Raw genomic sequence first — 12,100 nt, forward strand, 5'->3', positions numbered from 1 at the left:
GATGATGAAGGTGAGGGAAAGCCCTCTCTAGATGAGCTTGCGGAAGCCGTAGAATTTTTCCAGGATGTTTGCACTAAGCAAAAAGCTCAACTTAAAACTTTGAAAAATAAGTTGGTTAGCTCTCAAAATGATTACAAAGGTTTGCTAGAAAAATTTGAAACTTTTGCAAACTTAAATAGTGAGCTATCAACTAAAATTGAGCTATTAGAATCTAGTGCTCCATCCACTGCTACCGATGATAGCCTTATTAAAAAGAATGAAAAACTTAAGGCTAAGTTAGCTAGCTCCCAAGAAGCTATTGAAAATTTGCTAGAGAAAATGGAAATTCTTAGCATACACAACAATGAGCTAACTACTAAGCTAGAAAACATTGGTAGCACCCCAGCAGCATCTTTAGTTGAAATACCTGAAATAATTAAGAAAGATGCTTCTACTTCCTGCTTTGATTTGATTGATGATTCTAACCCCTGCAACCAAGTCGTTGTTGAGAATATTGTTGTAGAGACATGTTCGGATGAGGTTGCAAAGGAAAATGAACAATTAAAGCAAGAAGTGGCTCGCCTTGGCAAGGCTTTGTATGACAAGAAAGGCAAAGCCAAACAAATCCGACCTCCACAGGATAACACCACTGCGGGAGTGAACAAGCCTGTGGAGGGAGAAACTGTGATTTGTAGGCTATGCCACATGGAAGGCCACAAGTCTTTCCAATGCAAGGCGATGACCGGGGATAAACAAAGGCAAAAGCTCAAGCAAAAGCCATCAAGCAAAATCTCCAACACCTACATCAAAAAGGTGGATAAAAAGGCTGCTACACCATATTTGATCAAGAAGAAAAAGAATGGAAAGGTGATAGCAATCAAGGCCAACAAGCAAGCTAACAAAGGAAAGGGGGCCAAACGCATCTGGGTGCCAAAGGAGATAATTTCAACCATGAGAAGCACCAAGAAGGTTTGGATCCCGAAAGGGAAGTGAGTGGACCGAAGGTCTTCGGGAAATTTGGAGACTTGGCAAAGTTGGGATGTATATCATGAGGTACATCATACTGGATCAAGTTTATTGCCAAGTGGGTTAGTGAAAATTTTGGACCCAAATTTCCCACCCATGACTAAGGTAACTAGTTTTATTGTATTTCTCGTTTTTAGATATGCGTATCTATTTATCTTTTATCTAGTTTACCTTTTCTTGCCTAGTATTACATTTGTTATGTACTTTTGCTTAAAATCATGCATACTAGGTAAATCATATGGTAGGATTGCTTGTTTTTAATTCATATACTTAAGCAAACCTACATGACTTAGAATGTTTATTTAAGCACGACACATAGCTTCTATATCACTCCATAGTAAATGATGCATCAATTGAAAATTTTGATTTCTACAAGTTGTATCATTTAACTTATATGTGCCAAAGTTCGGATTATGGATAATTTGCCCCTCTTAATATCAAATCAAAGTGCATGTCTCCTACAAGTATTCAAAACTTGTATGCACACCTTTAGGGGGAGGTTACTCTATAATCTAATACTTTGAGACTAACACCTTTTCAAGTCTATTTCATGTGATAGTCTCATTGTAAGGAAAATGAGGTCCCCGGAGAAAGACAACAATCTTTCACTGCAAAATCTCCAAGAACTCTCATGTCTCTCAAGCTCGCCATTGAATTTCAATCGGTATCTTTTGAGACTACATCTAGTATCATTTACATGTCTTCTCAAATATTTGATTAAACTATATTTCATATCATATACTTCCATGTTGCTAAAAATGCATAAGTGGTTAACTCATATTCTGTTACCTATGCATAAGGGAAGTTAGTCTTTTCAAATCATGTCTTGCACCTCTAATTTTCACATGTTTTTTCCTAAGTAGAGGATCTCTGTCAGGGGGAGTATTTCTTCATCTCTAAAGGTGGAAAAAAACTCTTTCTAAAGGAGAATACTCATTTAGGGGGAGTAATCTTTTAAGGACTCCTACAAGTGGTATCATTCTCATGGCTTAATTTAATATCCTTTTAGTGATATCATTTGTACAATCCTTGTTGAGGGCAAGCTTTTATTTACTTCCTACATGCTTTTAATGTCTTCCTTTTCGGTGGTTGATGCCAAAGGGGGAGAAGTTTAGGGACCAAAGCAATGGAAACTATATCAAACACCAAACACCACCAATTTTAAATTTTATATCTACAAATGGTTTTTCAAGTGGTTTTGGTTATTTGGTCCAAAAATAGGAAGTAAGTGAATTATGGAGTTAGGGGGAGGCTTAAGTCCATAATATCACATTGTGGGGACAATCATGCATCTTAGCAAGTAGACTGCATATTTTCACTCAAATACTTGTATTATTTGCTTGCTTTGGATTGTGTTGTCATCAATCACCAAAAAGGGGGAGATTGTAAGGAAAATGGACCCCGGGCCATTTGGCTAATTGAGTTTTGGTGTTTGATGAACAACACAATCCGTGAACTAATAAGTTTTCTAGTGTTTGTGGTTCACAGGATGCAAAGAGAATTGGACCAAGGCAATGAGGATGCAACACCTCAAAAGAAGACATAAAAAGATGCATAGGAGTCCAATACTCAAGAACAAAGAAGCCCGAAGAAATCAGCGAAGAAATCCAAGATAAGGGCTGTCAGCCAGCGCCTGGTGGCGCACCGGACATTGGTGTCCGGTGTGCACCGGACTGTCCGGTGAAGCACCGGACAGTCTGCGCAGAGAGGCCGCTGACAGGCGCTCTCTGGCTGTAGCACCGGACTGTCCGGTGTGCCAACGGGCAGACGGCAACGGTCGGATCCAACGGTCGACTGCTACAGGCGCCAACGGTCCGCTGACGTGGCGTGCACCGGACATCTACTGTGCAGTGTCCGGTGGTGCACCGGACTGTCCGGTGCACCCGACGACAGAAAGCTGCTGCTTTCTGTCCAACGGCTAGTTGGGGGTGTGGAGGCTATAAATACCACCCCAACCGACCATTCTCAAGTGTGAGAGACCAAGCAACATACCAAGGCATATAGTGCACATTTCCAAGAGCTCAAACACCCAAGTGCTTAATAGAATCACTCGGTGATTAGCGTAGGTGCTTTGCGAAGTGCTTAGGTTAGTTAGACCGCTTTAGCGCTTGCTCTAGGTGAACCCTAGTTAGTTGAGTGAGTTTTGTAAAACCACACAACCCCTCGGCTCTTGCGTGAGTCGTTGTAATTGTACCGAGTGGGGCGAGTCTTGCGAGACCGTGACAACCGCGTTTGTGTCACGGCCGCCACCGTGTACCGGAGGGAACGAGGCCCGCGGCGTTTCGGCCGGAAGCTCGATAGTGGAGACGGCGGGGAGCGTTCGAGAGGAGCCGGAAGCGGAGCACCACTTGCGCGTGGAGAAGGCCCGTGGCTCTCTACGGAGTTACTCGACCGTGGTGCTTGGCCCTCGCGTGGGCTTCCCTTTGCGTAGGGGCACCAACGAGGATTAGTCGGGACCTTGCGTGGTTCCGGATACCTCGGTAAAAATACCGGCGTCATCCACGAGAGTTCGCTTCTCTACTCAGCTCTTTACATTCCGCATTTATATTAAGCATTTAAGTTTCAATCCTGTAGTCATACTTATTTAGTGTAGATTGAAACTTAGTCTTTGCGGTAGAGATAGCAACACTTAGACAAAACCTAGTTTGCACATTCTAATTTTGATTATTTGCATAAGTTTTGCTCTAGAGATTTATTTGTGGCCTAGTTTAGTAAAAGTTTTAGAAGTCCTAATTCACCCCCTCTTAGGCGTCACCCGTTTCCTACAAAGGGTACTGCATATAATTTGGTTGACCGATCAAGTCAGTCGGCAGACAACATAAAAGGTCACGTGCGTGTGTCCCCTGTGCGGATACTAACAGCGTTCATGAATCATGACGAAGACGAACACCATGAGAAGCCACCACCATGGATACAGCCACCGCCACTGCCACCTACTCGTACAGTCTTCAATCCTGCTTTTCCTCGGAACTTTTGCCGCCGCACAAGCTGCATCCGACATCCTCAGCAAGGGCAGTAACCTTACTAACGGCGAGACCCTGGTCTCCACTAACGGGTCGTTCACATTAGGGTTCTTCACTCGCGGCGTGCCGGCAAGGAGGTACCTGGGCATCTGGTTCACGGTGGCCAACTCCAGCAGCGACGCTGTATGCTGGGTGGCGAACCGGGACCTCCCTCTCGGCGACACCTCCGGCGTGCTGGCGATCAGCGACACGGGAAGCCTTGTCCTGCTCGACGGTTCTGGCCGGACGGCGTGGTCTTCGAACACGACTGCCGGCGCCGCTTCCCCGACGGTGAAGCTACTCGAGTCCGGCAACCTCGTCCTGCTCGACGGGAACGGCGGCCGCGACGACTACGACGTGGTGAAGCTGTGGCAGTCGTTCGATCACCCGACGAACACCTTGCTCCCGGGCGCCAAGATCGGCATGAACCTGTGGAGCGGCGGCGGGTGGTCACTCACGTCGTGGCGGGACGCCGACGACCCCTCGACGGGGGAATTCCGGTACGCGATGGTCAGGCGAGGAGGGTTGCTGCCCGAGATCGTGATGCTGGACTCGAGCGACGCCATCAAGTACCGCACGGGAGTGTGGAACGGGCGGTGGTTCAGCGGCATCCCGGAGATGAACTCGTACTCGAACATGTTCGTCTTCCATGTGACGGTGAGCCAGAGCGAGGTCAGCTTCAGCTACGCCGCCAATGCCGGCGCGCCGCCATCCCTTTCCCGCGTCCTCCTCAACTACACGGCTGAGGCCGTGCGCGTCGTGTGGGTGCCGGACAAGCGAGGGTGGGCAAACTTCTTCACGGGACCCCGAGAAGACTGCGACCACTACAACAGGTGCGGGCACTCTGGCGTGTGCAATCAGACTGCAGCGTCGACGGCGTGGCCGTGCAGCTGTGTCCAGGGCTTCGTCCCCGTCTCGTCGTCGGACTGGGACGGGAGAGACCCATCTGGCGGGTGCCGGCGGAACGTGTCGCTGGACTGCGGCGACAATGGCACCACGGACGGCTTTGTCCGTTTGCCGGGAGTGAAGCTGCCAGACACGCTCAACTCGTCGCTGGACACGAGCATCACGTTGGACGAGTGCAGGGCGAGGTGCCTTGCCAACTGCTCCTGCGTGGCGTATGCCGCGGCAGATGTGCAAGGCGGAGGCGATGATGTTGGCACTGGATGCATCATGTGGCCTGAAAACCTCACTGACCTACGCTACGTGGCTGGAGGACAGACCCTGTACCTACGGCAGGCTACTCCCCCATCTGGTATATACCAACTCCTCAACTTTCATTTTTCTTTTTTTGCTTTATCAAGCCCTTATTTAATTTAGCTGTTTGGCTGCACTGGATGTATGGTCCGACATGAATTGGGATAGTGTGGGCCCAAACTGGTTAAGTATATGGACCGTGCTGGTCGGCCCGCGGACCTCTAGCGAGGCTTAAACACGACCCGTCAAGCTATTAGTCGTGCCGAAACAGCCACTAGCCCAACAGTTATAACATATCTATCATATTTAAATAGCAAAAAAGCTAACAACATGTATAAATGAAAATTTGAACCATGATTGCTATCTTGAAAAGCCTATTTACACCTACTTAACCGACAAAACACATGTATTATTGTGTTTTACAGTCTATAATCATGTGTAATATAGACATTTTTATGAAAAATGGAAGAAATAAAATCGAGCCGTGCTAGACCAAGACCGTCGGGTCACGCCTTCAGCCCAGGCACGACCCTATCATCCGGATAGCACGGCCCCGATAGCCAACAATCCGGGTTAGGGTCGTCTCAGGCTAAAATCATGCCGGGCTTCGGGTCTACCAAAGTACCCGACTTGTTTGGACATCTCTAAGTGGATGGACTGAGGTGAATTCAAGTGCATCAAAAAAACATAGGGGTGGCTAAAATGCAGTTTAATATTTACTAACTATTTATACGGTGTTTTTTTTTGCAAACATGACCAGGGACTGGAAGGTTAAAGAAAGAAACGGTGGTTCTCGTAGCAGCTGGATCAACATTGGGTTTCATTGGCCTTGTCATGCTGGCCATCTTCGTTGTGCAGGCGGTTCGCATAAGGCGTATGACCTCTATACTCCTATCCCTCTCTCTATGGATGAAAACGGTTTCGAATTTTTTGGTATTTCAGAAACTGATTTCAAAAATTTTCAATCAGATTCATCGATAACAGTATTTTTCGAAAACAGAATCGGTTTTCGGAATTTTCTATCGGAATCGGTATCGGAATCGGCGTGATGTTTTACCGACCGTTTTCTTCGGTTACCGGTTTTTGTCGAAAATTACAGGATTTGTGTCTTGGAATTTTCCGGAATTGTGTCTCGAAAATTTTCGGAACTGTGTCTTAGATTTTTCGGAATTTTCCAGCATGTGATTTTTCGCATCGCCTGTACGTCTCTAGATAAGGATTACTTATTTTTGTATTTTTTGAACGCCTTAAGATTTTTTTTGGATAGATGGTGTTGGAAGGCAGTTGGGATTAACGATTTGGTCTCTCGAACGAATCCACTCTTTTCTATGTACATGTTATGTATTAGTAATATATAATAATAGAGAGCCGACAGTGTGTCTTTTCCGCACACTAGGTTTTTGGTTTTCCTTTGAGGCTGTGAAAAACTTTTTATGTGAGGAAAAAATATTTCATAAGTAAGCATGTCATGTCAGCTAGATAGAGTGGATATTGTGAATTGTGAACTTTGAGTATGTGAACTTGTGATCTTTATGAACTTGTTACATTGTGAATTTGTGATCTTTGTAAACTTTTTATATTATAAATTTTGGACCCTTGTGAACTTGTTATATTGTGAACTTGTTATATCGTAAATTGTGAACTTGTGGTCTTTGTGATCTTTTGTCAACTTTGTTGTATTGTGAAGTTTGATATGTTTACCTATCGTATTTTAGATTTCGACCGTTACCGGTGTATTTTCCGCAGCAAACTTTCGTTTCCGATGTTTCCGAAATACCGATATCGTTTCCGTTTCCGGAGTTACCATTTTCGATTTTATTTCCGAAAAAAATATGTAAACGATAATGATTTTAGTGTTTATCGACCGTTTTCATCACTACTCCCCATGTTTACAATCGAATTAGCGTGAATATAGAAGTGTGTAAATTACAACTTCCTATGTCCAACACTCCAACGTTATATTATTGCAGTAAACGTATCTCTAGTTTGACCAAGTTTACATGATAAAACAATAACATTTACGGTACCAACTAAATATAATTAGTCATATAATTTTAGTAAGTCAACTCGAGATGTCTTAACTCTTAAAAAAGTTAAAATATCTTATACTTTACAACGAAGGGGAGTATCTGATACGAAACTCTAATGAACTAGGTCGGAACTTGTTAATTCAAATGACGGAGGCAGTTGAAACAGCCCAAGATCCCTCTGTTTCTTCCATTGCTCTGGCTACTGTCAAGAGTGCAACAAGGAATTTCTCCACAAGGAATGTGATAGGCGAAGGCACTTTCGGCATCGTATATGAGGTTAGTCAGCTGCTATTTTAATCATCTTTCCAGCTGCAAAGCAAAACTCTCCAGCTATTTTAATCATCTTGCTTGCTGCCTGGCGATGATGTTCAGTTTGCATGGCATTGATCAAATCCCCAGTCTCATTATGAGTTAGAGCACCAGAGTGATTTACTTACTGTTCATGTCCCTCTAAACTGAAACGCAGGGCAAGTTGCCCAGAGGGCATCCGCTCCTACACGGGCTAGCCGGGAGAACCATTGCCGTGAAGAGGCTGAAACCGATCGGCGATCTTCCGGACATAATCGTCAGGTATTTCACGAGAGAGATGCAGCTCATGTCCGGGCTCAAGCAGCACCGGAATGTGCTCCGCCTCCTTGCCTACTGCGACGAAGCCAGCGAACGGATCCTGGTGTACGAGTACATGCACAGGAGGAGCTTGGACGCCTACATATTCGGTACTGGCAAAGCATGATAAAACCTTGTTTTTTTTTAAAAAAAAAAAGAAGAACTGCTGTCTGGATGTTGCTTGTGTTTTTGTAACTGACAGGAACACCTAGAGAACGCGCGCTGCTGAACTGGTGCCGGAGGCTGCAGATCATTCAGGGGATCGCCGACGGCGTGAAGCACCTCCACGAGGGAGAAGGGTCGGCCGGCAACGTGATCCACCGGGATCTGAAGCCGGCCAATGTGCTGCTGGACGGCGGATGGCAGGCCAAGGTGGCCGACTTCGGGACAGCAAAATTGCTCGTCGCTGGAGCTACCGGAACTCGGACAAGGATAGGCACACCGTAAGAAAGATCACCGCAGTGGGCTTGTCTTCGAATCAGCTCGCTCTTTCTTCAGTGCTATATATATCTAGTACTAATATTTACATCATCGTTTCTTTTTCTTCTTACTGGGAACTCACTCTGTTCCTGAATGTTATGGTACCAAGTGGATACATGGCTCCAGAGTACGTTCAGAGCGACGGTGGCGAGACGACGCTCAAGTGCGACGTGTATAGCTTCGGAGTCACTTTAATGGAGACACTGAGCGGACGAAAGAACTGTGACACGCCAAGCCTCGTCTCAGAAGTAAAGACCATACTGAACTGCCTCGGCCGTTCGAGATGCTAGGCAGCCCCTGCTCGGAGCTTGCCGAGCCCATGGTGCCGACGGTCGTCGGCAATGCAGCCTTGGCTACGCTCCTGGAGGCCGATCTCTCCAGACCGACGGTGTACGAGACAATCGATTTTAGATAAGAGATGACGCGCTCGCACTGCGTTGCTGCTAAGCTTATAACACTTGTTTTATACTTCGTACTGTTGTTTTACACTGATTATAATTGTTATTAATAACATTTTTGGTTTGTTTGGTCGAAAAGACATGACGGTACTAAGGGCTAACACTTACGCTATCTCCAACAGATGCTCTATCTTGTTTCCTTATTCCAAACTTCTATTTACAAACAGTGTCATCAACAGTTTTACTAGAGATAATCTTAGGTATTATAACCATCAAAGAAATAAGCTTATCTTATGATTCTTACCCTGTCTTTTTTTTTTCTCGGGTGAGGCGATGCAGCCTCGATGGGCTCGATTTGAACTTGAAGCCCACACACGAGAGTAAATACCTGCCTGCGGCCCAGTTTGCAATGTGCTGGCCAAACAGATTAGCACCACCTCGCTTGATCAAACGCATAGAAGTAAACTTAAAAGCTCAGCTCAGGAGTGATCCAGCACGACCTTACTTGAACAGGATCTGTTCTATAGGATCGTACCGTTGCATCCTTGATTAATAAGGAGGCAAGCACTTAAGCCTGGTTGATGTGTCATGACCTTTGGGCCAGAGCGTGATTAACGGCTAGGATTGGCTCTGATGTCATGACCTTTGGGCCAGAGCGTGATTAACGGCTAGGATTGGCTCTGATGCTTTGTCCTTAAGCTGTAGAGGATCGTTCCCGTCAGGCTTGCTTGACTCGGGGTGGCCCATAGGTTGTCTGACAGGCTCCTTTTTTGTTCTGCTTCCTGCCCGCCCGCCAGAACTGTCATGACCTTTGGGCCAGAGCGTGATTAACGGCTAGGATTGGCTCTGATGCTTTGTCCTTAAGCTGTAGAGGATCGTTCCCGTCAGGCTTGCTTGACTCGGGGTGGCCCATAGGTTGTCTGACAGGCTCCTTTTTTGTTCTGCTTCCTGCCGCCCGCCAGAACTGTTTCCCTGCTCAACATTGCCCTCCCTACAAGGGACACACATACATATCTTGCTCGTTTTTGTTCTTAGCGGACCAAATTTTTATTCTTTCTTTTTGCTGTGCTTCATTTGAAGGAAATTTGAGCAAAACATTCCTGTCGCAACAGCTGTTTTCGTGGTCAGCATTACTCTCAATCAATAAGGGGCAGATCTGTTGCTAGATTTTTCTCATTAATAGAGCAAAGGTGTACAACACACATTACTCTCAAACAGATGTATTCTTTCTTTTTGCTGTGCTTCTGCTTCAGTTTGTTTGCATCGTATCCTGCATCTCTTTGCAGCATGCAGTGCAAATCTCAATATTTGCCAACAGCCATGCAGTAAGGCACATCTCCAGTTTCAGCTCCTCAAGCGGGCTGCGGCAGCAGCAACAGCTGACCAGCACGCTGCCACCGGACGATGCTCAACACCAGGTTTCGGTTGCCACAGGTAAACTCGTGTGGGCTGCAGCCCAAGACAGAATGCTAATAATGTACGATAGCCCTGTGAACTGAATCCTGACGAAACGCTAGCAAACATAGCGCCAACTCGGAAGCTTAGACAACTACGAGCCAGCATATAAAGATGATGCTGGGCACTTGACGTACTCTCTGGTATGGAACAGTCTGTAGCTCGATTTTTTATTGTTACGATACGACTTACGGTTGGAGTTGAGAGACCTTGATTGTTTCGTTGCAAACTTTTGGGTCTGACAGGCTCACTTTGGATTTTTGCGCATCGTTTTTTTTTTGAAAAACCCGTTCAGCAAGTTCATGATTGCGTGGCAACTGGCATGTGGGCCATGTACGCTCATCAACAAATACACCATGGTTGCTGCGCATAGAAAAGCATAAACCTGCATTTTTTTTTTCTTCCTTCTTCTGATGACTTCCTAAAAACTCCACTGCTGTATATATAGTAATCCCAGTGGCCAGCTTAACTGATCGAACAACAGTCAGACGACGGCACAGCTTACGCATCCACTTAGCCGCAGACTGCTCCTGAAACCCTCCATCCTGACACCTTTTGCGACGAGATGAGTACTACTAGTGTGCATGGCCGGGGGGGGACAGTGGCTGATGGAGTCATATGTCTCGCTGCAAGCAGCGGGGAGCCCCAGCCCCAGCACGATGGATCGGATCCCGTTCGTGATCTATCTACTAGTCCCAAAAGCCGGCGTGTGCACATGCATGGCAAGGATGGCGCGCACATCCATGGCCCAACTCGCCGTGTCTCTTGCTGAAAGAAGAAAAGGCAAAATCAAGACACAGAAAAAATGACTGGATCAGGGGTACCCTCAGATACTTACGCGCTCCGGGGCAAGGCCAATCGTGCCTGTGGGGAGACCTCTCGGGCCCCAGCCTCCGCAGACGCTGCCGAGGGTTGTCCCGCAGCCGGCTTCGACGCCGCTTCCGCCTCGGACACCCAAGGCGCCGAGGGGGCGGCCTACCCGGGGGACGTCACGACAGCCGAGGGACCAACTTCCCGTACGACTGGCACGAGCACTTGCTCTTGGGGGACATGCGGTTCGGCCTGACCCCTCGGAGTCGCCCTAATTATCTCGGCCAAGGGGTCAAGTACCCCCTCGGTCCGCCTCCGCTCCTCGGACCGGGACCCCAGCGTCCCGGCCCCAAACACTGGTGGCGCCAGCCCACCAGGAGGCTGGCTTGACGACCCCTGGCCCAGCCTCAGATCTAGACTGAGACCGAGTCGGGCCGCCATGTCATTGTCTTCGTCATCATCATCATCGTCATTGTCGTCATGCGTGTCCGGCGACGGCTCCAACGGGAGCCCATCCCTTGCTTGCCTCTGACGACGTTTCTCCGAGGCATCCCGAGCCCGCATCCTTTCGCGAGCTCGAGCCTTTTCCGCGTCTTTTTTCTGCTTATCCTTCTCCGCGGCGAGCCTACACGCGGTTCGGCCTGCTGCGTCCTCCGGGACCGGTGGCCGGGAGGTTTTAAAGTTCCTCAGCCCCTGGGGACGAACAAAAATCCCAACGGTAAGAGCTAAAAACGTAAGAAACACGGCGCAAAAGAAAAGAAGGGTCAGACACTTACGAGGGACATATACCCATGGTCGGGACGCATCGGGGGCTGGTTAAGGACGCCAGCGTCCAGCCTCCCTACCGTGCCCGCTACCCGTCTGAGGAGGTCGTCGATGGAGAGGGGGGTCGAGGACATCCGTGAACCCTCCAAATCAACCCTCGGCTTCATCTCCGAAAGCCGCAACCGCCGCTCTGCCAATGGGAGCACCCTCCGGTGGTGGATAGCGGCGACGACCCCCGCAGCGGTAAGGCCTTCGGCTTGTAACTTCTACAGGGCACGGAGAATGGGCTGGAGCTTCTCCTGGTTCTCGCGTGTGGCCCCCCCCAGCGCCAGTTATCACTGGCGGCGGTCAC

The 12,100-nt window shown here is 47.7% G+C and overlaps 1 protein-coding gene, 1 non-coding gene and 1 pseudogene across 2 annotated transcripts; all 3 read left to right on the plus strand.

Moving 5' to 3' along the window:
* Window positions 1-3,768: 3,768 nt before the first annotated feature.
* LOC118476278 (S-locus-specific glycoprotein S13) lies at window positions 3,769-8,856 on the plus strand. Its single transcript, XM_035965165.1, has 6 exons — window positions 3,769-5,262; window positions 5,965-6,078; window positions 7,359-7,510; window positions 7,701-7,950; window positions 8,043-8,283; window positions 8,430-8,856. Exons 1-6 carry the CDS (start codon window positions 3,879-3,881, stop codon window positions 8,608-8,610), a joined length of 2,322 nt encoding a protein of 773 aa, XP_035821058.1. The 5' UTR covers window positions 3,769-3,878; the 3' UTR covers window positions 8,611-8,856.
* A 357-nt stretch (window positions 8,857-9,213) lies between these two features.
* Window positions 9,214-9,482, plus strand: LOC111591082 (uncharacterized; annotated as a pseudogene).
* Window positions 9,483-9,514: 32 nt separating this feature from the next.
* Window positions 9,515-9,642, plus strand: LOC111590989 (small nucleolar RNA U3). The gene has a single exon (XR_004856755.1). It is a non-coding gene; the product is annotated as a small nucleolar RNA U3 (small nucleolar RNA).
* Window positions 9,643-12,100: the final 2,458 nt, after the last annotated feature.

Source organism: Zea mays, chromosome 2 (assembly GCF_902167145.1).
Source record: "Zea mays cultivar B73 chromosome 2, Zm-B73-REFERENCE-NAM-5.0, whole genome shotgun sequence".
Lineage (NCBI taxonomy): Eukaryota > Viridiplantae > Streptophyta > Magnoliopsida > Poales > Poaceae > Zea > Zea mays.